At 39.7% G+C, this 25,655-nt stretch overlaps 1 protein-coding gene across 9 annotated transcripts in view; it reads left to right on the top strand.

Annotated features, from left to right (window-relative positions):
- The window catches only part of pign (phosphatidylinositol glycan anchor biosynthesis, class N), a 101,401-nt gene that overhangs the window by 42,838 nt on the left and 32,908 nt on the right, over positions 1–25,655 (top strand). For all 9 annotated transcript variants that reach the window (XM_059651990.1, XM_048520779.2, XM_048520744.2 and 6 more), the window contains 7 exons: positions 12,951–13,029; positions 15,725–15,907; positions 16,185–16,327; positions 17,609–17,705; positions 20,232–20,324; positions 23,035–23,126; positions 25,393–25,510. In XM_059651990.1, the coding sequence (XP_059507973.1) occupies positions 12,951–13,029; positions 15,725–15,907; positions 16,185–16,327; positions 17,609–17,705; positions 20,232–20,324; positions 23,035–23,126; positions 25,393–25,510 (805 nt within the window). The remainder of the gene's footprint in view (positions 1–12,950; positions 13,030–15,724; positions 15,908–16,184; positions 16,328–17,608; positions 17,706–20,231; positions 20,325–23,034; positions 23,127–25,392; positions 25,511–25,655) is intronic.

Here is a 25,655-nt window from a genome sequence, read left to right as displayed (position 1 = left end):
CAGCCTTGATTTTGTACTTGAGTTCAGAAGCGGGAGGTGAGCCCAAAATCGTGTAATTCAGAGGCAAGCATGCTCACAAGCTGAAGAACAGCTGGCACTCATGGCAATAAAGGCAGCAGTCATTAGCTATTATGGAGTAAATCAGAAAGTAGTTTCCAGCCACCGCACATGTACAGTTTAATGTGGAAATCAGGTAGTTGCTATTTAATTTCCCTGCTCTGGTCGTTGTACTGTTATTTTTCTAAAAGACCGTGCATGGAAATGTGTAGCGGGACGTGGAGTTCTTTTAAATTCCATACGGGATAGGAAGATCATCATTTGTTACCCATTGCTGATTTCCCTTGAGAAATTGCACTGTTTACATGATGGGTACCCACTAAGATAGCCAGAAAATGTTGGGGCTTGTCTGTTGTGAATTTTAACGCTGTGATAAGTTTTGGTTAGTACCAAACAACTTCTCTATTCCTAAAAATTAAACTTTTATAAGTGTGGCATCTCACTGACTTCATATTTTAATTATAGTGGAAAGTTTTAAAAAATACTTAACCGTATCTTTCTTCTCCCGCTCATTTGTTTTGCTTTTTGCACCTTTATTTGACATTGAATTAATCATTTAACTGACACACTGATTTAGACTTTTGGGTCTATCTAAGTCAAATAGACTGCATGAAAACAGCTTACAAAGGCAGCTAGGGAAGGACAATAACTGCTGCTGCAGCCTGCAACACCCACATCCTATAGATATTTTCTATTCAGAGATATACTGACACGTCTCTGGAGCAGGTGGAAGTTGAACCTGGGCCTCCTGCTCAGAGGTAGGGACACTATAACTGTGCCAGAAGAGCCCTGCTCCCATGAATGATTGATTTAAAAAGGCTGTGTAGTGCTCAGTAATGATGCTTCAATTTAATTGGTTATGAGATTCACGTTTAATTTCCCTGTTTGCACAGGTTCCAGCTCCATTTAAAGGTCACTGCTCAGTTATAGCTCTTAAATTTACAATAAACTGCCATTCCAAAGCCTACAGCCTGGCACCATTCACCCAGTGCTGACAGAAAAATCCCAGCCCATTATTTTGTTATTTTCCTAAATAATTCGTACAACGTAGAAACATAGAAGATAGGAGCAGGAGGAGGCCATTCAAAAAATTTCACATAATAAATGCATTACACTGCCATACAAGCAATATTTCAGTGTTCTCTTGAGAGAATTTCTTAAGTTTTCAGACATAACTTCTTTTATGCATTCGGTCTTGTTCTTGGAACATAAACTGTGGGTTAATTTTGTATGCTGTCTACCCTCCTTGTATCCTAAGAGAATTACACCAAAATAGCTTTCATTTAACCTTCTCTTGCATTTTATTAATCATCGGTCTTTCATCAGAGGGTGATTTGATAAACTGAGCTCTGTTCTTCTCTGGATCCTCAGCTTGCCGACATCATGACACTATGGCTGTGATGTGGTGGTGTGAATGTCTTTCTTGACTATTCTGCAAGCTGGGGTCACAGAACTGAGAGTTCTGTGGCATGAGACAATTGCAAATCTTGATGCACTTGGCGGGTGTGACAATTGACGCAGCTGACTGTTTAGTAGTATACATATTATCAACACTGAGATTTTTTTATTCTTTCTTGTGACCTGAGCATCACTGGCCAGGCAAGCATTTATTTTCCATCTCTAATTGCCCTTGAGAAGGTGGTGGTGAGCTACTTTCATGTATACTTTTAGTAAAAAGGGAGTTCCAGGATTTCATTTCAGCTATAGTGAAGGAACTGCAGTAGAGATTCAAGTCAGGATGGTAATGTTGTACAAAACGATGTAAGTGTGCTGACTGACTGGTTGAACCAGCTCAGAGCATGTCGCTTTTCTGAAGAGGAAGCATTTAATTTCACGGCAGATTGCAAGAACCAGGATCATCATAGTCCCTGCTGCTGTCATTGCTTCTGAGGTTAGAACATTTATCTTCCAGATTCCATCAATAGCAGGAAAGCCATGTGTCTGCAGCCGTTAGCACTCCATCAAGGTGAAAGCATCTTATTATTCTATTTGTAAATGTTAGTATTAACTGTTTCCTCCGTTAAGGTTGATCTGAGGGGCAGAGGAAATTACTAAAATGGTTCATAAATGAGTTGTATGCCAAATTGGCCTTTTTAGAGAGACAGCTATTAGTATCTGTCAACCCATTTTCTCCCAGTGGAGCACTCTAACATGCTATATTTTGGCACTTGTCCACTTCATAGATGTGTGACATGAAACTATTTGTTGCCAAATTTGTATTGAAGTGTAAATTGAACTTTCCAGAGAATCTCTATGCAACTGATTAGAATTGAAAACAAGTATGGCACCTTGAAGAAAATCTGCTGACATCTTGTCTCTATGGCAGTGATATAGATGCAGTTATATTATTTAACAGCTGCTGTACAAATTACAGTTTACATTTTTTTTGAAACTCGCATTATAGCTCATTAGATGTAAAACATCCAAACTGTTTTGTTGTAAAGCTTTGCTAACTTAACAGAAGTGGCACCCACCTACTTTCTTGTTAGGTTTCAAGACTGAACTAAAATTAGCAAGTTTTTTTTTGTTTGGGATAATTTAGTGCTTCTTCTAGTGCGGCAGACTATTGTAACCTCCAAGCATTTAAGCTCTGCACTCTGCCAGGAATCCTTGTTAACCGAATGATGGAAATTTTAAATCTACTTAACACAAAAAATAATACCGTTTGTAGACTATTCGGTCCATCAGGCTTGCTCCATTATTTAGTCATGTCAGTGTTGGGCTTTAACTCGACCCTTTGTGTGGTTTACATTTCTCATAATTCCCTAAGAGGCCAAAAGTCTACCAATTCAAACATTAAATGTATTCAACGAGGGAATATCCACAACATTCTGAGGCAGAGAGTTCCAAAATCTATCTATCTTTTTAAGGATAGACCATAAGACATAGGAGCAGAAATTAGGCCATTCGGCCCATCAAGTCAGCGCTGCCATTCAGTCATGGTTGATGAGTTTCTTGACCTTATTCTCCCACTTTCTCCCTCCTAACCGTTGATCCCTTTGACAATCAAGAATCTATCTATCTGTCTCAGTCTTAAATATACTCAATGACCTGGTCCTTTCAGCCATCTGTGGCAGTGAATTCCATAGATTCGCCACTCCCTGCCTTCTCCTCATCTCTGTTCTAAAGACTCTTCCCTTTTACTCTGAAGCAGTGCCCTCAGGTCCTAGTTTCTCCTGCTAATGGAAACATGTTCCCAACGTTCTCTCTGTCCAGGCCGTTCAGTATTCTGTAAGTTTCAATTAGATCCTGCTTCATCTTTCTCAATTCCGTCGAGTATAAACCCAGAGTCATCAAATATTCTTCATATGTTAAGCCTGTTCATTTCTGGGATCATCCTCATGAACCTCCTCTGGACCGCCTCCAAGGCTAGTACATCCTTCCTGAGGCATGGACCCAAAATTGCTCACAGTACTCTAAATGTGGTCTGACTAGAGTTTTTTTCATTTCTCAGAAGTACATCCCTGCTTTTACATTCTAGTCCTCTCAAAATAAATGCCAAAATTGTGTTTGCCTTCCTAACTACCACCTCAACCTGCAAATTTATCTTGTGAGAATCCTGGACTAGGATTCCTAAGTCCCTTTGCACTTAAGATTTCTGAATTTTCACACCATTTAGAATTTAGAGGCATCTAATCGATGCCTCTATTCTTCCTATCAAAGTGCATAACCTCACACTTTCCCACGTTATATTCCATCTGTCACTTTGCCCACTCTACTAACCTGTCTAAATCCTTCTGCAGCTTCCGTGCCTCTTCAATACTACCTGTTTCTCCACCTATCTTTGTATCATCTGCAAACTTAGCCAGAATGCTCTCAGTTCCTTCATCTAGATCATTAATGTATAAAATAAAAAGTTGTGGTCCCACTGACCCTTGCAGAACAGCACTAGTCACCGGCTGCCATCCTGAGAAGGACCCTTTTTATCATCACTCTCTGCTTTCTGCCAGGCAGCCAATCTTCTATCCATGCGAGCACCTTGCCTCTAACATCATGGGCCCTTATCTTATTCAGTGCCCTCCTGGGCTGCACCTTGTCAAAGGCTTTCTGGAAGCCCAGGTGGGTAACATCCATTGGCTCTCCTTGGTCTAACGTGCTCATTACCTTCTCAAAGAATTCTAACGGATGTGTCAGGTATGACCTCCCCTTGATGAAACCATGCTGACTTTGCCCTATTTCTCCATGCATTCCCAAGTATTCTGAAATCTCACCTTTCACAATGGACTCTATAATCTTACCAACGACCGAAGTCAGGCTAATTGGCCTGTAATTTCCCATCTTTTGCCTTGCTCCCTTTTTAAATGGGGAAGGGTTACATTAGTGATTTTCCAGTCTTCTGGGACCCTCCCTGACTCCAGTGATTCCTGGAAGATCACACTAACACTTCGACTATTTCTTCGGCTATCTCCTTTCTGGTCCAGATGATTTATCCACTTTAAGACTTTCAGTTTTTCTAAACCTTCTCTATGGTGATGGCCACCATACTCACCTTTTGACCCCCCCCCGACTCTCTTGAATGTTTGGGGTGTTACTTGTATCTTTCACCATGAAGACTGACACAAAATACTTGTTCAGTTCCTCTGTCATTTCTTTGTTCCCCGTTATGACTTCTCCAGCGTCATTTTCCAGCAGCCCAAAGCGCACTTTTCCCTCTCTTTTGACCTTTATATTTCTAAAGAAAATCTTGCAAGGTTGTCAAGTAATTTCTCATTATCTTGCTACTAAATGATTAGCCTCCAGCCCTGAGACTGTCCCTCGCGTTTCAGACTCCCCAGCTGGGGAAGAAGTCCCTTCACCATCTTTGTATGCTCCATTGAGATTGCTTGCCATTCATGTGCTTTAATTTAGCAAAGGCTTCACATGGAAAACCAGGCTGTAGAATTTTGGTAATAAAATGTGAGGCTGGATGAACACAGCAGGCCAAGCAGCATCTCAGGAGCACAAAAGCTGACGTTTCGGGCCTAGACCCTTCATCAGAGAGGGGGATGGGGGGAGGGAACTGGAATAAATAGGGAGAGAGGGGGAGGCGGACCGAAAATGGAGAGTAAAGAAGATAGGTGGAGAGGGTGTAGGTAGGGAGGGGATAGGTCAGTCCAGGGAAGACGGACAGGTCACGGAGGTGGGATGAGGTTAGTAGGTAGCTGGGGGTGCGGCTTGGGGTGGGAGGAAGGGATGGGGGGAGGGAACTGGAACTACCTCCCCACCTACACCCTCTCCACCTATCTTCTTTACTCTCCATCTTCGGTCCGCCTCCCCCTCTCTCCCTATTTATTCCAGTTCCCTCCCCCCATCCCCCTCTCTGATTGAAGGGTCTAGGCCCGAAATGTCAGCTTTTGTGCTCCTGAGATGCTGCTTGGCCTGCTGTGTTCATCCAGCCTCACATTTTATTATCTTGGAATCTCCAGCATCTGCAGTTCCCATTATCTCTGATACTATTTTAACCTCACTGCGAAGCCTCTTCCAGGGATGCCTAACCTGAAGAAGTTACCCTCCTCCCTCCGGACCAACCTCAGGGAATCTCTCTCCCATTGCAACTCTCTTGTAATCTCTTCGGCCTTGAAACTGCTCGACCATGTCCTGAAGCAAACCAGGTACCACAGCCACATCACCTTTCTCAGCACCTGCCTACGGAACCAGATCATCCCCAAGGGACTACAGTCCACATTTCAGCCTTCCCAATTTGGCCCCAACCGTGACCACCTCTACACCCAGAACATTCAGACCCTTCAGAAGCGGTTCTCCCTGCGAGTCCTGAAACAGACACTTGCAGCCATGCGCCGGCACCTCCAGGCACTGCAATCCAGCCTGCAACAGCTCAGAGCCTCCCTCTCCCAGACCTGCAAAGGAACAGCCACACTGAGCCTTGCCGCATCTTCACCATCCCGCCAGACCTCCCACTGACTGAGGACGAACGGTCAGTCCTGAGCAAGGGGCTCACCTTTGTCCCCCTACAACCACACATCAACGAATACCAGTCACGGTCGGACATAGAGCAGTTTTTCCGCCGTCTTCGCCTGCATGCCTACTTCTTCAACCGGGAACCCAACCCTCCTTCCACTGACCCCTTCCCCAAAACCAGTCCAACCTGTCTCTGCCTCCCTAACCGGTTCTTCCTCTCACCCATCCCTTCCTCCCACCCCAAGCCGCACCCCCAGCTACCTACTAACCTCATCCCACCTCCGTGACCTGTCCGTCTTCCCTGGACTGACCTATCCCCTCCCTACCTCTCCACCTATCTTCTTTACTCTCCATCTTCGGTCCGCCTCCCCCTCTCTCCCTATTTATTCCAGTTCCCTCCCCCCATCCCCCTCTCTGATTGAAGGGTCTAGGCCCGAAACGTCAGCTTTTGTGCTCCTGAGATGCTGCTTGGCCTGCTGTGTTCATCCAGCCTCACATTTTATTATCTTGGAATCTCCAGCATCTGCAGTTCCCATTATCTCTGTAGAATTTTGGTGATGGGAGAAGCTTAAAGAGAGACACAGAGTGTGTTAGAGATGAACTTCCAGGACCCAGATAACTGAAGACACAGCCACCTAAATCAGCGATGTATAAGCAGAAGAGAAAGTGCAAGTATCTTGGAGAGTTGGTAATCTCATGACGACACCGGTTGCATCTTTGTAGTGATCCATGAATTAAATTTGTATCTGTGTGGTCCGGTTTTAGTTTGTGTTTCAGCAATTTTTTAAAAAAGCAGCAAAACATCAGACTTAACATAGTTGCTAATTTATTTGCAAAACTTCCATTGTAGTTCAAGTAAAACTGATAAAGTTATTAGCAAGAACACAGATTTATGCTCAAGTTATGTATGGAGATGGAAATAAGATCAGTCTCTACTACTGTTGTAGGCTGGCTTGCATGAAGATTATCTTCAATTGAAATAGTTTAAAAAATAAGTTGGCATAAGGTTACGAAGCTGTGATAGATTCTGTAGTCATCTGGCTGGAATTTGCTCGCACAGATCCATGTAATTCATGTTAGGTTGGTTCAGCCCAACAATCTTGGATACCTTTCTCTATTGACAAGCAATGACTACTTAAAGGTGTCTGTCTTCTGGTCTCTACACAAATGGCTTTTGGAGCCTGTCTTTATCACAATCAAAGCAAAATGGCTGCTATGTTAATTTTAAATAAGCCATTGTTTCATTTGGTAAAGAAGTTAACTACGTTGCCCGAAATATCAGCTTTCCTACTCCTGTGATGCTGCTTGGCCTGCTGTGTTCATCCAGCTCCACACCTTGTTATCTCTTAACTACATTGTTCTGTTCTTTCTCACTTTCCACAAACTTTGAATTCTCACACCTTTAGAAGACCTGTTATGTTGCCCAAGAGGTAGTTGAATTTTAAATGTTTTCCTTCTATGATGGATGCTGAGGTAACACAGTTCAGTAGGTTTTGTCAGAAGTCACATGACACCAGGTTATAGTCCAACAGGTTTAGTTGAAATTACAAGCTTTTGGAGCACTGCTCCTTAAGGTGAACTGGATGAAAGCTCATGAGCGCAGGATATATAGGGGGAGAGATAATGGCGAGATAATTCCAGGTCATTAAGAGTGGCAATAGTCCAGTGTTGTCCACTGTCACTTTCATCTTGAAAGGACTTTTAACACCTAATGTATCTATCTGAAATCTATATTTTGAATCTTTTTCTTTCTTAGCAATTTGTAACATCAGCACTGCAAGATCATGATAGTATAGATTACAGAGATTCAAAGAGGCAAGTCTGTGGAGAAATAAGAATTTTAAGACTGAGGCTGTGCCAGATTGGCAGCCAGGTTTGTTCAGCAAACAGACCTGTAGAACTTTAAATGGTAGATAGTGCAATCTATCCAGGCATAGATTAACTAATGCATACGCTGCCTTATATGGGATTGCCTTGCCATTGGCCAGATTTGCTTATTTAGGTAGGCTTTGAGTAGGTATGGGTAGAAAAGGGTGCAAGTGCAGATTATAAAATGCTGTTGACTTTTGACAGGTACTCTATTTATCTTATTGACTGACCTGGACCTGATGTGCTCAAAATCCTCCTCCTGTGTTGTAACTGCCTGAGTCAGCTAATTATTCTTGTAATATAATCCTTTATTTCATGCAACAAAGTCCAGCCACGCACAGTCTTTAACAGAGCCAAGCAAACAAATAAATACAATCGTATTTTGCTGGAAATATTTTGCAGACACAAAACCATCATCAATCCATTTAATCCTGACTGAATGATTCATTGCAATAACTGTTGTCAGGTGGTAAACAAGATTTCAGAAATTAGGTAGTTCGTACAAAACATTCGTTTGCAGTTTAAAATGGTTTAGATGTGATTATCCTGTGCTCATTGTCTCGTTTCCTTATCTCTGGACTGTGTGCAATAGTTTGTTCCATAAAGTGGTGACCAAGAGAAATCAACAGGCATGAATCTCACACGTCTTTCACCAGAAGTTAAACAATATTGAAAATTAAAGCAGCCTGGGATAGGACAAGTATAACCGTTTTATTATTTCTGACCTTAGTACATATCTGCAAACCATTCATATGTAAAAAGAAAACAAACTCCAGCCATTTGAGATTACACTATGTTATATTTATACAAAGCCATGGTATCTAAAAGGAAGCATTAGGAAGCATAAGAACAAAAGTGCCAAGTGACTTGCATGGTGCTGGGTTTTAAGCTCCTTTGGTGAAATTGAATGTGGGGACTGGCATTAGGTGGATCACCTGCTAATGGGACAGTCGAGGCACTTGAGTGGACAGTTCGTTCATACTTGAGGGCCTCGTCCACTGCATCTGGACTTTAACGGGAAACAAAAAAGATCCATTCCAGCAACCCAGCCAAGCAGATTTCTCTGTGTGGTTTAGTGTTAGGCAGGAGTGAGATCTCTTCTTTGTGGGATTCCTGGATCTTGCTAGCACAGATGGCCTGAACAGAACAAGTCCATTCAGCACTAACGTGATTCTTTTTAGGCTGGTTGAATAGTTGGATGGGGAAACACCAAAGTTTTATCCCCTCTTCCCCAAACACCTCACTGAAGCCTGCCAGCTTGGCCTCTGCAAACACCCCAAATCCCAATCCAGTACTCTGTCTGCAAGTGCTTGAGAGCTGCCAGCTTCTGATTGGTCAACAACTGAGGTGTGGGTACCTGTCACTGAGAGACAGAAATTTCACCTTCAATCTTTATTGGCCCTCAAATGGCTGTGGACAGCCAGTGTTCCCCACAGTGTGCACCCCTCCCTGACATCTTAATGGACAGAGTGGAAGTCCCCACTGTCTGTCTGTCTGTCTGTCTTCTCTCAATATGCCTAATTTGTAGTCAAATCACTTTTTTTCTTTTTCACCTTCAGGGATGTTGACCCAGTTTCATTATTGCTCAATCACGTTATACCTGTAGTTGTACTAACGAATCTCTTTGGACTTTGTCCAAGGCCCATATATTGTTTCTAAATCAGGATGCAAAAAACTGAACACATTTATTCAAATGAGGTCTGACCAAGGCTTTGTGTAACTGTAGAGATTCTACCCCCCTTACTTATCCAAGCCTTCTGTGATTATTTTTTAGACTAGTGAGCTAGTTTTCAAGATAATCTGTACCTAAACAAAGTAGAATCTTTCGTTCATTCACACCCTACTCTAGCTTTCTGGATCAACTTGTATTTCTATGTAAATTGGTGATGTGCTCCTGCAGATTTGTTACATTGAGCACTACCATCTAATCATTTCCCCCCACTCATTTTGTGTGTCCGTGTCTCGTAATTTTCTGTTCTATTGTACATGGCTTATTGTGTCATCTAGCTTGATATCACACGCAAACATAAACATGCTTTCCTCTATTCCTAACCCACGCCAATAGTAAATACACTTAAATCGGAAAACAATTTGTGTCTAATCTGAGTGAATGAAAGCATACTGGCTCAGTAATCCAGATATTAGATAAATGATCTGAAAATACCAGCTCAAATCCCGCAATAGTCTATCTGGAGTGAAAAGCTAGTACCAATAATTGTGTCCATGTGACTCCTGAATTGTCATTTAAACCCACCTGATTGCCTAAAATCCTTCTCGGAAAGAAGGCTCAGTGCAGCAGTGCTAACCACTGAGCCATCGTGCCACTGCCCCGCCCCCTGCCCTCCGTCCTGCTGAGCCACGATGTGGCCATGTATATTAAATGTCACCTGAAAATCTACGTAAATGACATTGATCTTTCTCTTGCACATGTCAAAGACAGAACCTACTTTTCTTGACTTGCTGATTCTTTTATATCAGTTTATATTTTCCAAATTTAGTGACAAACTTTTACAGTATTTTAAACCACTAGTATTTTACATATTTTTGAATGGGGTGTAGTTTTGCTCTTTTGAAATCTGCAGTGAATCAAGCAAGTCAAGCACACAAGGAGCAGGAGTCAGCCAATTTGCTTGTCAAGACTGCTCATCATTTAATGTGATCCAGGCTGATCTTGGGCTTTAACTGACTTTCTCGCTACTTCCCATGTTCCTCAGCCCCCTGAGAGATCTAAGCTGTGTCAACCTTGGCTTCGAATTTATTCACCGATTGAGATGATGCAGTCCTCTAGGGTAGAGAAACCTAAAGGTTCTCACTCATTTCAATGAAGTGATTTCTGTACATTGCAGCCCTTAATGATCAACCCCTCAATTTAAGACTATGGCTCTGGGTTTTACATTAATAATTTAAGAGTATTGGAAATTTGTAACTAATCAATTCCCAATTTTCCTAACATAAAAACAAAGAACTACAGATGCTAGAATTCTGAAACAAAAACAGAAATTGCTGGAGAAACTCAGCTTGTGTGGCGGCATCTGTAGAGAGAAAAACAGAGTTAACATTTTGAGTCCAGTGACCTTTCACCAGAACTAATTCCTTTGACCATAATTTATGTGGATGTGGTGATGTAGTGACATTGACACATAGACCAGTAATTCAGAATGTTCCAGGACATTGGTTCAAATCCTTTCCTAGTGGTATTATCGTTGGACTGTTAATCTGGAGAACCAGATAACATTCTGGGGACCTGTGTTTGAATCCCACAACAGTGGGTGGTGGAATTTGAATTCAATAAATAACTGGAATTAAGAATCTAATGATGACCAGAAATCCATTGTTAATTGTCAGCAAAAACCCATCTGGTTGACTAATGTCCTTTTTTGGAAGGAAACTGCCATCCTTACCTGGTCTGACCTACATGTGACTCCAGACCCACAGCAATGTCGTTGACTCTTAACTGCCCTCTGAGCAATTAGGCTTGGGCAATAAATGCTGCCTGGCCAGTCATGCACTTATCCTGTGAATGAATGAAAAAGAATCTGGAGCTGAGTCTCATCCTTGTGATCACAAACTGAAACTATCAGCATTTGCCATAAAAACCCATCTCATTCGCTGATGTCCTTAGTTAAAGAAGTCCACCATCTGACCTGGCTTGGCCTACGACTCTAGCTATGTAACAGTGTGGTGGACTCTTAACTGCCCCCTGAATTAAAGATAACAAAGTGTGAAGCTGGATGAACACAGCAGGCCAAGCAGCATCTCAGGAGCACAAAAGCTGACGTTTCGGGCCTAGACCCTTCATCAGAGAGCATCCTCTCAGGTGAAGGGTCTGGGCCCGAAACATCAGCTTTTGTGCTCCTGAGATGCTGCTTGGCCTGCTGTGTTCATCCAGCTTCACACTTTGTTATCTTGGATTCTCCAGCATCTGCAGTTCCCATTGTCTCTGCCCTCTGAATTGGCCTAGTAAACCAGTTGGTTTATTTGTAATTAGGTCCGGACAATAAACATGTCAGTCATGCCTACAGTGTCCACATTCAGTTAATGAATGAATCAATAAATTTGGTTGATTAAATCCTTTATTCTCAATTTTTTTATTACTTGATCAGGGTAGGCTGGGGAAAGAGGGCGGTGCAGATATGCCAACATTCTATTTTCTTGAAGCAAGGTAAGTTCACTGTATTCTACTGCCCATTTTCTGAAAGAGTTATCAATAGCTCATTTGGTATCACTGTTGGCTATGAGTCAGAAGGCTATATGTTCCAAACCCATTGCAGAATCTTGAGCTCAAATATCCAGTGCAGTCGTAAGGGAGTGTTGCACTGTTGGATGTGTCCGCTTTCGGCTGAGACAATAAGCCACAGCTTTGTCTGTTCTGTCAGGTGACTAAAATAGCTAGTGGCACAATTTCAAAGAGGAGGGTAACTAATCCTGTTGTTATGGTCAATATTTATCAATCAACATCAAATTACTATTTGTACTAGCTTGCCATGTTGGTAGGTGTGTCCTGAGTCTTTTTTTAAATATAATCTTCACCACTGGTTGCTGTCTGTTCTCATAGGCTTATGTTCACTGCTGCTGATTCTTTTTTATTGTTTTCACATATTAATGTTCTGCCACTGATTCAAGGGAAAGTCATCTCTCGTTACATTGCTCTATCTGTCTCAACATCACGTGATACTCTTCCATTTGGGTTTCCAGTGATGAAGGCAGGTCTTCTAACTTCATCAGGTTTCTAAATGCATCGTAAAGCTTGGAGAATAATCATGTTTTTGCTCTTTTCAGCAAACTCTTTGATCAGTATATCAGAAGCTCATTTGAAGGTCCTCAAGAAAGAACTTATTTAATATGTCACTTAGCATTGACATTGACAACATTGCTGTACAGTTGCACTGCCTTCAGAATATTGCAATCACCTCCATTTTTACTGTATAATGATTTGGAAGAGTCAGCTGGTGAGACTAAATGTATGCAATCTCAGTGTATATCTGTCAGTCCTGTTTGGGGGCATTGATTTGATTCAGTTGGTTAACCTGATAAAAGAAATCATATTGTGTATTTCTCTTGTGAATTTCAATTATAGCTAGTTAAACATGGGGATTCAGTTTTGACTATTTCTTTCCTTTCGTTAGACCCTTTTCCCTTTCCAAAGGGCAGGACATGCTACGCAAAGCCCGGCTATATATTCAACAGCACCAGTACAATGAAGCAGTAAGTATTGCATGGAAAGTGCAGTTATTCAAATTAAGAAATTAGTTAGTTCAATTTTATGCACATTTTAAACATAAAATGCTGCTAATTTATTCTTTTCCCATAAAATTAAAGTGTATTTTTTAATTTATTACTGTTTTCTGGAAATAAATAATTATCTATCTTGTTTTCTGTCTAGGAAGTATCGTGTACAGCCATTCAGCGCACTACCGTGTACCTTGGGATATCTATACTTTAAAGAAAACTTTACACATTTTATCTTTTACCTTTACTATTCTTAAAAATTTTATGTTCTGGTAAACAGCGTGCCATGCTTCTGTTTTATTTTCTCACTTGATAAAAGCTACAATGGAAACTGTCTCTAGGACAGTGTTGTGAAGAGTTTAATAGTGGAAAATTTCATTTTTTGTATTGATTTTGGAAGCATTTCCCATTCTTTTGTGCATGCTTTAAACCATGGACCTTGATTTTACAGTGCTCCACTATGCAATAGAAGGTGGGATGCTTGGGCAGTGCTTGTCCTGACTATTGTTTACATGCCCACCCCCAGCCTATCGTTCTCGTTATGGGGAGTGGAGGATTTGGACAGCCTGTCAACCCTTGCCTCTGTTGAGACCCTTAGTTGCTAATTTAACAGCCACACAAGTGCCGTATCCCTCTCCCATTGCAATTTTATCTGCAGCCGAGGGAGGCCCAGGCCTGACTGATAGCATGACAGTTTTTATCGTGTAAACTGGTATTGGGGAAGCTAGGATGGCTGGAGCAGAGGGGAGAAGTCTCTTTTGGTTAATCCCTGTATCATACAAACAACGTACAAATTTGGAGCAGGAGAGTGCCACTCATCCTTGAGCCCTCTGTGCTATTTAGTAAGATAATGGCTCATCTGATTACTCCATATTTCCACTTATCCCTTTGACATTTCACCCTCTTGCTAATCAAGGATCTGTGTACCTCTCCCTTTAGAATATTCGGAGCCCCTGCTTCTGATACCTTATTGAGAAATAGAGTTTGATCCACATCCCTATTTCAAATGGATGATCCCTAATTTTTAAACAGTGACCCCTTGTTTTAGATTCTGCCACATGAGCAAGCATCCTTTTCACAGTTACCGTGTCAAGACTCCTTTTGAGATCTGATATGCTTCAATGAATTCCCCTCTTAATCTGGACACAAGCCTAGTCTGTCCAGCCTTTCCTCTACTGATAACATGCCCATTCCACGAATTAGTTTAGTAAACCTTCCTAGTAAGGGAGCAGCCTCTCGCAACTGATCCCTTTTATCTCCTTCAGCCTGGATTTTTTTTCAGCCCAGCAGCAATTTGCTCTTTGTCCTTAGGACCTGGCTATAATCCTGGAAGTGCTCACTTGAATTTGGCACTACCTAACTCTACATTCTGTAGTAGTGCTAGTCTGTAGTAAGCCTAGTCTATCCAACCTTTCCTCCACTGATAACATGCCCATTCCATGAATTAGTTTAGTAAACCTTCCTAGTAAGGGAGCAGCCTCTCGCAACTGATCCCTTTTATCTCCTTCAGCCCTGGATTTTTTTTCAGCCCAGCAGCAATTTGCCCTTTATCCTTAGGACCTGGCTATAATCCTGGAAGTGCTCACTTGAATTTGGCACTACTACAGAATGTAGAGTTGGCAGCCTAGTTCCAGATTTTTATTGAATTCCAAGTTCCACTATCTGCCATGGTAAAATTCGAAGCTGAGTCCCTAGAACATTAACTAGGTCTCTAGAGTAGTCTCACGATAAAACCACTCGGCCATTGCCTCATTTACATGTAAACATGGACATATAGATCCTAGGCTGGTCATGGAGATAAAACTCCATCATGGGGACCTGGAGATAGGAGGAGGTCAGTCAGCTTCGTACAAAGTCTGTTCCACTACCCTATTATATCTTAACTTATTTACCTTTAATTAGTACCTTTTTTATAAAATAAGAATTTCAGATTTATTCAAGTTTGTTTCAAATCAATAATCCTCAGCAGCTTCTTTTGGGAGAGAGTTCCAGATTGTATTTGTTTGAGGGTGTGCTTGCTAACATCGCCCCTGAATGGCCCACTTGTAATTTCAAGGTTATTGCCTTCCCCAGAGGAAAGCACTGACCTCATTAGTGTTCTTTGGAATTGCTGATATAAAGTATCAGTAAGAGTGACCATCTAACCATCAAGTTGTCCTAAATTCCTGACCGGTTTACAGATTAGTTTATAGAGAGTTTCCTGTCCGTATTCCACCTGGGGTTTTACCTGACTTCAGTGCCATGCAAATGTTGGATTATAATCGCTTTATTATTTTTTAAGAAACATTTCCTTGTCATAATTAATTGTGTAAAGTCCTGTTGAGAATGGCCACAACAAAATATGCTCAGTATCAAACTGCATTGTATTATTTTGCCATTACTGGCAGCCAAACATTTGGGGGGGAAAAGAAGTGACACTACATTGGAAATATAGTTTCCTTTTGCATCGTTTTGTTGCATCTGTTCATTGTGTTGAAGCAAGACAATTTTGGCATTAGATCTAAGTTATTTCCCAGCTGCGCCTTTTATTAGTGTGCACCACACTGGAACTGGCAATAGGCAATAATTGACACAAAATTTCTGCAAGATTAATGCACTTCATGATAATTCAGCCTTAGAGCAATATCTTTCATGCATCAAATAATTTTCAGTGTCACATTTTATCTCGCAGATTAATCTTTGCAAGTCATTAATAAACCTTGCCCTGGAAGGACTCTCTTACTATCATACCTATGACCGAGTCTTCTTGGGAATCAGTGTGGTGCTGGGATTTGTGGGGTGGACAACTTACGCTTTTGAGCTGATTGTCAAACACCACACAAGACTAAACAAGCGAGTTTGCCAGCTGGACAAGGTAGGTGAAAAGGGCCCAATAAAATATCAAAAATACTTATCCTTTGCAGTAACTTGCGAAAGCTTTAACAAAGAAACAAACATCTAGTCAGATCTTGTAAAATTGTTTTTATAATTTGGAGCCTATCAAAAGTTTCATAACATTTAAAAGAATGGGCTGTTTGAAATCACTAAAAGTGATCATGCCAGTGCTTCCCTGACATTTTTTATTTGTGTAATTTCAGAGGCAGTTACTCTACCTCACTGCAAATCTATGTTGTATTTCATGTGCTTCACAGCCATCCTCCAGTGATCACCTTCCTACAATATTCATTGGGGCTGCTGTGGTGATAACACTGTTTCTGCTGATTCAGAGCTGTCCATGGACCTATTACATTTATTGTCTACTGCCAGTCCCAGTGTGGTACGCAGTCATAAAGGAGTAAGTAGAAATTAATTTCAATCTGATTGTTAGGTTTCCTGGGCTTCATAGCAGTGAACAGATGCCAAAAAAATTGTGATGAAGAATGTGAATATACCTTTTTTTCACCTTTTATTTTTCACCTTTATTTTTCTTTTTGTTTATTTGCTAGTTGGCCATCTTGCATGCTGATAGCATACCACTACTGCTGCTATGCTGACAACACAGTTCACTGTACCTGTTTTAACAGAAGCCTTTTTTTTTACTTGAAATTCAATTGCAAGTTATTAGATAAGATCAGAATAGGGAGAAAGTGATAGATTCTCAGTCAGGGTTACTTTGTGCCAATGTGAATGCACAGAGTGCAGTGAGTAAAGGTGGTGAGTTATAATCACATATTGCCAGGTGGAAATTATGTAATTTGGTAATTCAGATACATGGTCAAAGAAGGGCAGGACTAAATGTTAAATATTCCTGAATATAAAGTTTCTTTATGGAAACAAGATAAACCTGAGGTGCATGTTATATGGAGCGATAGTTTTGCAATGTGCAGTTATAATTGGTACCTTTCAGTATTGTATCTTGTTTAAAAAGTTGAAATTATTAATATCTTAGGTTTGTAAAAGAGAATTTCAGCATTTTACCAATTCTAGAATTGGGCAAAATGCTTTAATTAGCCCATGATTCTTTATTCCAATTTAAAGACGACCAGACCATTCATTATAATGTCCAAGCATTAAGGCAAAAAAGCATAAAATATTAATATTCAACCTGTGAATGTGTAAAATACTGCTGCAGTCTGGTTGAATTACTTTCCGTGTAGACTTCTAACTTCTAAGAGTTTGAAGTTATGAAGCCACAACTGATTGTTTAAAAATAGCATTGATTAAAAAATTATAGTGATAGTTGGAATAGATTTACCTTACCTGGCCAACAGCAGGTGAGGGCAATAAATTATCAACCCTGCTTCAGAATGGTCCTATGTCGACTGCATCCAGTGACCAGGCACAGGCAGTGGCTCTAACCGTTCCCTTAGTGGCCTGTGCCAGTCTTCTAACTAAATCCTGTTGCATGGAGAATCAAAATTCAAACTATTATTGCTCCTTGGTGCTACTTCTGAGCTTTTTGTTTCTAGCAAATGGTCTTCATGGAAGTATGTATCCTATATTACGACTTTGATCTTAAGAATGTTAATTTTTTATGTTTTTTTTCCCTGTGTGTTATTTATGAATTGGAAATTAAATTCAATTTCTAGGTGAACTGATCCCAAACAATAATTTATCCCATTGCTTATTTTAACAGGTTTAGAGTTATTCAAGATGTAATAAATTTACTTTTTATTCATCCTGCAAAATCCATGGGCTGTTTAATACTTTTTATTCTCGGCATTGAAACAATGGTAAGTAGTGTAAACCACTTTCCCATCTAAATTATAGGTGAAGCTCTTTTCTATAACTAATGGAAGTGTCCTTACGCTTTGACACTCAACGTTGATAGATATGAGTTCTGACCACAATGTCAGAAACAATTTGTGATAGACATTCACTTGAGGTGGATATATGAGAATAAGTAAATTTACTTTTAAAACTCACAAAAAGAGGTAATTGGAAATACTTAAAAGGAAACCAGATAAATATGAGGTACAAAAAATTTGAAAATTATATTGATAGAGTTCAATCAGAAAGAATGAATGATAAAGTTAGATGAGGAAAAATCGGATGGAACATAAATAGTGGTCTGTTTCTGTGCTGTCTCTTCTATTTAATAGTAGAATGGCATGGGATTTTTTTGTGGAATTTAAAAGCACTGGCTCAGATATTTACTTGAGTGGGGACGAGAGTGGAAGGGGAGGATTTCCTGAAAAGTTCAGTTTCCCTAGTGTAGATATTGACTGCAGGATGTTGAAATTTTTTTTCAACAGGTTTTCTGCCAGACGATCTGCCAGATTCGTAAACTGTCAGACATGAAGGCGGTTGAGTGGACTGAGTACTAAGTCAGTTTGAAATTCTTATTTGGATAGTTGTGTGGGAGTAGGAGCAAGATAATGCCTAGGTCCAACAGCACGAAGTGGGGGAAGTACTCCAGTTTCTCATAGCCCACAATCGGTGTAAGAAAGTCATGAGCCTCATGGTTCCAGCTTTTCTTGCCATCTGTCGGTTGTATTTCAGTTCAATTTGTTAAACTAAAATCCAATTAAAATTGAGTCATGCATTCTTTTCTGAAGACCTCTGTTTCTACAAGTCTTCGGAGAGAAGATTGGCTACTCAGACCCGACCCACCTCCAGTCAAACCAGAAATAAGTAATGGTGTTTGCTTTTGAAATTTTTGCAAGTTTTACTTTTCCCCATCACCCATCGCTTGTCTTCAGGGACTAAAATGATCATGTCAAGGAAGGAGACTTCTATTCTGTATTTTAACATGTTATACTGATCTGGAAGAGTTAAGTGGTGATGATAAGGATAAAACGTGGAGAAATACTTCATCCCTTATTAGTGAGATTCCTCACAATATATGGATGAAGGAGACGATTTTGTCCGCTCAAGCTCATATTGAGTGAAGGACACGAAAGAGCATGGCCAGCTTCCAGCTTCTTAAATGATGTAATATGCTCTACATTGGTAAAAATGATGTGGGGGTCTTTGCCTCAGATTGTTAGATTTCTGCCTATTTTGTGTGAAAACAGTCTCAGCATGTTACATTGAGTCAGATTTACCTCATAGGGCATGGATTCACGGAGCAGCCAAGCACTGAGGTGTGTAGCATTTGGTTTGATAAATGGTTTCTTTCACCTACCCTGTAACTTAAGGCAATGAGAATGTTTGGAACTCATGAATTCAATCAACAACAAATTTTATATTCTGATAAGCCTTTCAAGGATAGTGCAAATGAATGTCCCCTTACCTCACCACAGTGCCCAGTCTGATTAGGTCTGTGAAGTAGAACAGCCAATCTATGGATTAGCAGGCAAGCTAGAATGCTAATAGCATAAATGAACGTGGGCTGAAATGATAATAAGAGTCTATTTGCCCACATATTTATGTATTTGCCTACCTGAGGAAGTTAATAGGGCATTCCTTTAGGAAGGAGACTGCCATCCTTACTTGGTCTGGCCTACATGTGATTCAAGACCCACAGCACTGTGGTTAACTCTTAACTGCCCTCTGACCAATTATAGATGGACAATAAATGTTGCTTAGCCAGCAACACCCTTATCCAGTGAACTAATAATAAAAAAAATTCAGTGAAGAGGATTAAATGAATGCAGTAGCCGTTCACATGCTTGGATCAAAATTGTGGAAATCTCTCCCTAACGGTTCTGTGAGATTAACTTTGTCACATGGACTGCAGGGATTGTGCACTGCTCACCACCATCAACTCAAGGGCAATAAGGAAAGGCAGTAAGTGCTGGCCTTGTAGGTATGCTCACATCCCATGAATGAATAAAAGACAAACCTTCATTATCTTATGTAATCTTTCCTAATCAAACTAAGCTACTTTTTATAAATTATGTTATGTCTGAGCTACAGTTGAAATGCTGTGTGTAGTACATCGCTTAAGCTATAAAGTACCCTTCTAATGAATTTCATGTATTATCCTTGAGTCGAATTACTCATAATTGTGCAAGTCTATCTTGAATATTGCTGCAGCTTTAGAACATTTAATTAAAAATAATTAAAGCCTATCCTGGTGTGCTTTTGTAGAGGTAACCTATTGGTATTTAACCATGCTAGTATTTCTTAACCATTTATGTTCCATTGCAAGAAACAGACATGCAGCTTGTAGTATGAAATACTGAGTATTGGCAAATCATTGCATTGTATTGCTACAATATATTTTCATTCCCTCCTCTGCTTTGCTTAATAGTTTTTCTGACTTTTATATCTCTTAGCATTCATATCTGATGGCAGGATATTCATTGTTTTAGATTGCGAGTTTTTTCTACCGGCAAGTCCTCATCTTTGGGCTGGTATCTATTGCCATTTGGCCAGTGCATTCAAAGCTGTTGCATCAGAACAAGGTGCCCATCTCTTATTTCTTTGTATATCTAATAAGTTTTATATATATACATATATCCTGAGACAAAAGTGCCTCTTTTTGAAAGGTATATTGGTTACACTATTTATCTATCTGCATATTTATGTAAGCCTAAATCACACTTCACTTTGAAGTACAGAGCTTGACTATTTTTGAGAAGAGAGAGATGTTGTCGAAGCTTTTTGTCTTGCACTCATCAGGACAAGAATGCCAAACTTCACATGATCGCAACAATTTGTACTACAATAAAGGGGGAGATGATGGCTTATTGGTATTATCACTGAACTGTTAATCTAAAGACCCAGCTAATGTTTTGGGGCCCCAGGTTTGAATCCCACCATGGTAGAATTTGAATTCAATTAAAATCTGTCTAATGATGACCATGAATCCCATCTGGTTCATTAATGTCCATTAGGGAAAGAAACTACCATCCTTACCTGGTCTGGTCTACACGTGACTCCAGACCAACAGCAATGTGGTTGACCTTAGCTGCCTTCTGGGCAATTAGAGATGGCCAAAAATACTGGTCTAGCCAGCAACACCGCATCCCATTAATGAATAAAAAGAAACCCAAATACTGCCGATTGCTGGAAATCTTAACAAAAGCAGTGATTGCTGGAGAAACTCGGCAGATCTGGCAGCATCTGTGGAGAGAAAGCAGAGTTAGCATTCCTGGTCCAGTGACTAGCCATGAGAACTTGTATTGCAATGCTGATTACACTAAAAACTGTATCAAGATATTCATGTGTAAACTTATAAATGTTAGCTCACATTTTACCAAGAATTAATAGAAAATGGAGATACTGAAAATCTGAAATGCAAACAGAAGTGCTGGAAAAGTGTAGCAGGACAGTTAGCATCCCAGAATGATAGATTAATGTTTCGTGTTTAACTTACTGAGTTAACTTTGTTTTTGTTTAGAAATTTTTGCAAGCCTGTTGAGAGTTTCAAATTTTTTTTTCCCTGTGGAATAAACTGAATACTAATAGCTGTATAAGAAAGAATCATAAATATACACACTGATGAAATGTGGATGCTTCTTTGTGTTGAAATTTTTGAATACAAAGTTTCATATGTTCACCATAGGAGATCTTGTAGTGTAATGGTTACTGTCCTTGCCTCTGAGCCAGGGCCTCCCAGTTCAATTCCCAACCAAGGACATGATGGCCACAGAAAGTGTATTTGTAACATGTCAGTCCAGGTTCATTTATCAACCTACACATCCTTCCAATATGCCTGTGCTGGAGGTGGTACGAAGAGTTTCCTGGTTGACCATGCTTGATGTGAAATGGTCTCCCTCAAGCCCCTGGTGTCAGACTACCTATCTGCTTTGGGAATAACAAGCTACAGAAAAAAATAATTAAGCGTATGCTATATCATTTAATGCACCTCCAAATGTGGGATGTTATCTAGAGAAGATCAGACCCTGAAAGCTGTATATGGTATTTCCAACAGTTTTTGTTTATATTTCAAATCTCCACAACTTGCAGTTTGTTTCTCTTATATCTATTTAAACATTGTGCACCACAAATTGACTTTGTATTTGGGCGATAGGGTGACTGCTCCTTGTAACTGTTTTTGGAAAGTAAAGTTTTTGGTAATTTATAATGTTTGCCTTTAAAGTCTTTCTTAGTCAGTATTGGATGAATGGAATGTCACTTCAGCAATGAGCATTCTGAAATCAAATAAACAGTAAGATATATGCCAATTATTGTGCTCTGTGTATCTTGAATCTAATATCAGAAAAGTTCATTGCTGCAGTAGATCAGTGCTATTCAGTAGAAATCACTATTGAAATTCTCAGCCATGCGTCATCCTGTTTTATCCCAGTCATAAAATTGTTGATTTTTCTGATCATCCATTTATGGGTAGACCTTAATTTCATATGAGAGGGATCTTTTCCTTTCTGTACATGTTTCCATGCATTGATGCAGACATCTGTTATAAATCTCCAAGTGTCATTAGCATTGTGGTATTTTGCGGATTAAGTATTTTGATAGATGAACATTGTAGTATTGGCAAACTATTTGAGGATGAATAGCATCTGAAACAAAATTGTAATATGTCCTGATCTTTTTACATACGTGCGTTCTCGCGCTCTCTGTCGTGCTCTCGCTCTCTTTCTTCCCACCCCCCTCACTTCCTCTGTCACTCTGGGAATACCTGCATAGCAAACATCAATACGAACCTTAACGTTTTGGACTGGATTTGTTTGGAGTCTCCTCAAGCAGGCAAGATGGCAGAAACAAGGTCATGCACACTGCCTCTGAACTTTCAATTATGTAGGCAATAGCCAGACTTCTTGATGGCATCAAAAATAATAAAGTTCCTTTTTTTAAAAAAAAGTTATCCTTTAGAATCCTAGTAGTTTAGTATTGTCGTAATAGTCCTGACTGAGTGAAAATGGAGAAGAAATCTGTTTGTTTTCTACATAATCAATATATCCAGACATGACACTTGTACCTTTTCAGTAATTATAACACTTATTATGCAAACATATGAGCTTGTAGCAAATGATGTGTAATTTTTTTGTGCCTTTAATCTCAGTTTAACTTAAATTTGGAGGTGTGAAAGTATTTATAGTCCTTTGACTCGTATCATTACATTAGTTTGAAAATATGTAAAATTTATTCAGTGTCTCAGTACAGTTTGTGTTAATTTTGTTTGCTTTTGTTGTATTCTATTCTCCGTAGGCCATGTCTTTAAGCTGGATCTTTTTCAGCTTCATCCTGGCTGTATTTCCACTGATGCCAGTTGTAGGCAGAAGCCACAATATTAGTCTTGTGTAAGTTTGCACGAGCTTTTTTTTTAAACAAAACTTAGTTTTATATATCACTTGGAGATTAGTGGCATAATTCAGAAGAGTGGTGTCCTGAGGTAGGTGTAAAGAAAAATAGAATATGAGCTTTTATGTTTTTAAACAATAATTGAGGAAATAATTTTCAAAACAATATTGCAAGATTTCAGATGTAATTGTTTTTCTGTTTTAATGATGCAAAATGATTGAATCTGTGTGCAACCTTTTCAGTGATTTTTAAAATATTAATTTTTGCTCAGCATGAAACCATATAGCTGTTTGGGTATATGTTCACTGTCCTGCATAGGCCGGGAAGGTTAAGCCTTGAGTGCAAACTAAGCTGAACAATCCACACTGGGCAATACTGTGAGGGTCCTTGCAATTAACCTCTGTGTCCCGGGGTCTGGTTAGGCAGGGGAAAATTGACGAGGATTTCTGTTTTCAGCAGAGAAACAGAAGAAGAAAGCTTCTTTCTTCATTCCAATTTGATATTATTTTAATAAAATTTTGAAAACTTCAAAGTAAATTTGATAGAATTGGAACAAGCGTTGATTGATAGATTGTGAATGAACTGAGAAAGAAAGAGTGCGCAGTGTGAGAGAAAGGAAAAAGGGTTTTGAAACAAGAAAGATTGAAAGAGAGAGGCATGTTTAAGAAATTATTGGTTCTATCTACTGCCGCAGCCACTTGGAAATGGAGTTTGATGTACGTGGTTCATCAGTTTAGTTCCGAACAGGTGAATTGGAATTTTTTTTATGGTGAGGTAAGACACAAAGAACTGTGAACAAGTGAAAGGATCTGTATAGAAATGATCTATGTGCACAAACCATTAAAAGCTGGTGCACAGGCACAAAATTTAACCAGAAAAGACCAAAGGAAGGATGATTTATATCGCAAGTGGGTTGGATTTCAGAGGGAAGAAGTTGCTTCTCAGTTGTTCAGACCGTTAGTCAGATCACATGTGAAGTGTTACATTTCATTTTGGGCACTGGACATCTGGGAAGCCTCAGAGAGGAAGCTTATTACTGATCCACCCACGTAAAGTTTGAAAAGCTATATCAAGAGGACAGATTGCATAAAATTGGATTGCATTTAGAACACAGGGGTGATTTAATCAAAGTGTTCAAAATGAAGTGATTTAAGATAAGTAAAGAAAAAACTACTAACTCTCATGGATGAATCCAAAATTAGAGTTGAAACCCAATAGATTAGAGCTTCGACCATTTGGGTGTGAAATCAGGTCACACATTTTAAGCAAATGTCATGAAAACTTGGAAATTGATCTCCTTAGAGTCTTTGGATACTTTCTTCATTCATTCATGGGATGAAAGCGTTGCTGGCAGCATTTATTACCCATCCCTAATTGCCCAGAGGGCAGTTGAGAGTCAACCACAAAACTCTGGGTCTGGAGTCACATGTAGGCCAGGCCAGGTAATGATGGCAGTTTCCTTCCATAAAGAATATTAGTGAACCAGATGGGTTTTTCCTGACAATCGACAATGGATTCACGGTTGTCATTAGATTCTTAATTTCAGATATTTTATTGAATTCGGATTCCACTGTTTGCCATGGCAGGAATCGAACCCAGGTTCCCAGAACACTATCTGAGTCTCTGGATTAATTGTCCAGCGATAATACCACTAGGCCATTGCCTCCCCACTTGGTATCAATTGAATATCTCAGGGTTAACGCTAATAGATTTTCATGAGACAAAGGTATTGAGGAATATAGAATGAAGAAGGTAAAGAAAGTTGAGAAATCTTGGAACAATCAAGCCTTCCTTAAATGCATCTGGCAATCTTTATCTCCACTTCTACATGTTACATAGTTTCTGCTGGAATCATATCCTTTCTGTGTAAAGAGGAGTTCCCTAATATCATCTGGCATAAAATTACCATGATAACATTATGTAGCAAGCGAGGCTTCAGGAAAACAATCTGTGCCATGTTTAAGGCTAAACTGAAACATTTAATGTTGGAATATTTTGTAAATTATTAATTAGAAAAATGATGACATTATACACTGGAATTTGGAAATGTGCTTGAAAAGGTAAACCTTGGAGAGCTTTAGGAATGAAATGAGGAGTGTGACTAATAGGATTGTTAAACCAAAGAATCAACACAGGATACAAGTGACTAATTGACCGCCTGCAATGCTGCATCATTCTGAGATTGTTAACAAACACGTGGGGCTGGTTGCCCTATGGCCCTGAGTAGGCCATACGTTTTAATTTGTTGTATTTTATTGGAAACAGAACTGTAGCAGGAATATTGACGGTCATCTGCAGCTTCATCTTCCTCAATTCTTTCAAGATGGCAAAGGTGAAATCCGTTGAAACTACAACAGTGAACAGAAGCGTTTACACTGCACAGGTCTGCATATCTTATTTCATCCTGAACTTTTAATTTTAGCACCTTTTATTTACCTTGAGGCATTTGAAAAAGAATTTTTTTTTCTTACTGCTTTGTGGATGGAAATTGACTAATATTCTCAAGTCTCACATTCTGTTAATGCTTT

Source organism: Stegostoma tigrinum, chromosome 2 (assembly GCF_030684315.1).
Source record: "Stegostoma tigrinum isolate sSteTig4 chromosome 2, sSteTig4.hap1, whole genome shotgun sequence".
NCBI classification, from domain to species: domain Eukaryota; kingdom Metazoa; phylum Chordata; class Chondrichthyes; order Orectolobiformes; family Stegostomatidae; genus Stegostoma; species Stegostoma tigrinum.
The sequence above is the reverse complement of the archived record's forward strand: the minus strand, read 5'-3'. Positions and strand labels throughout refer to the sequence as shown.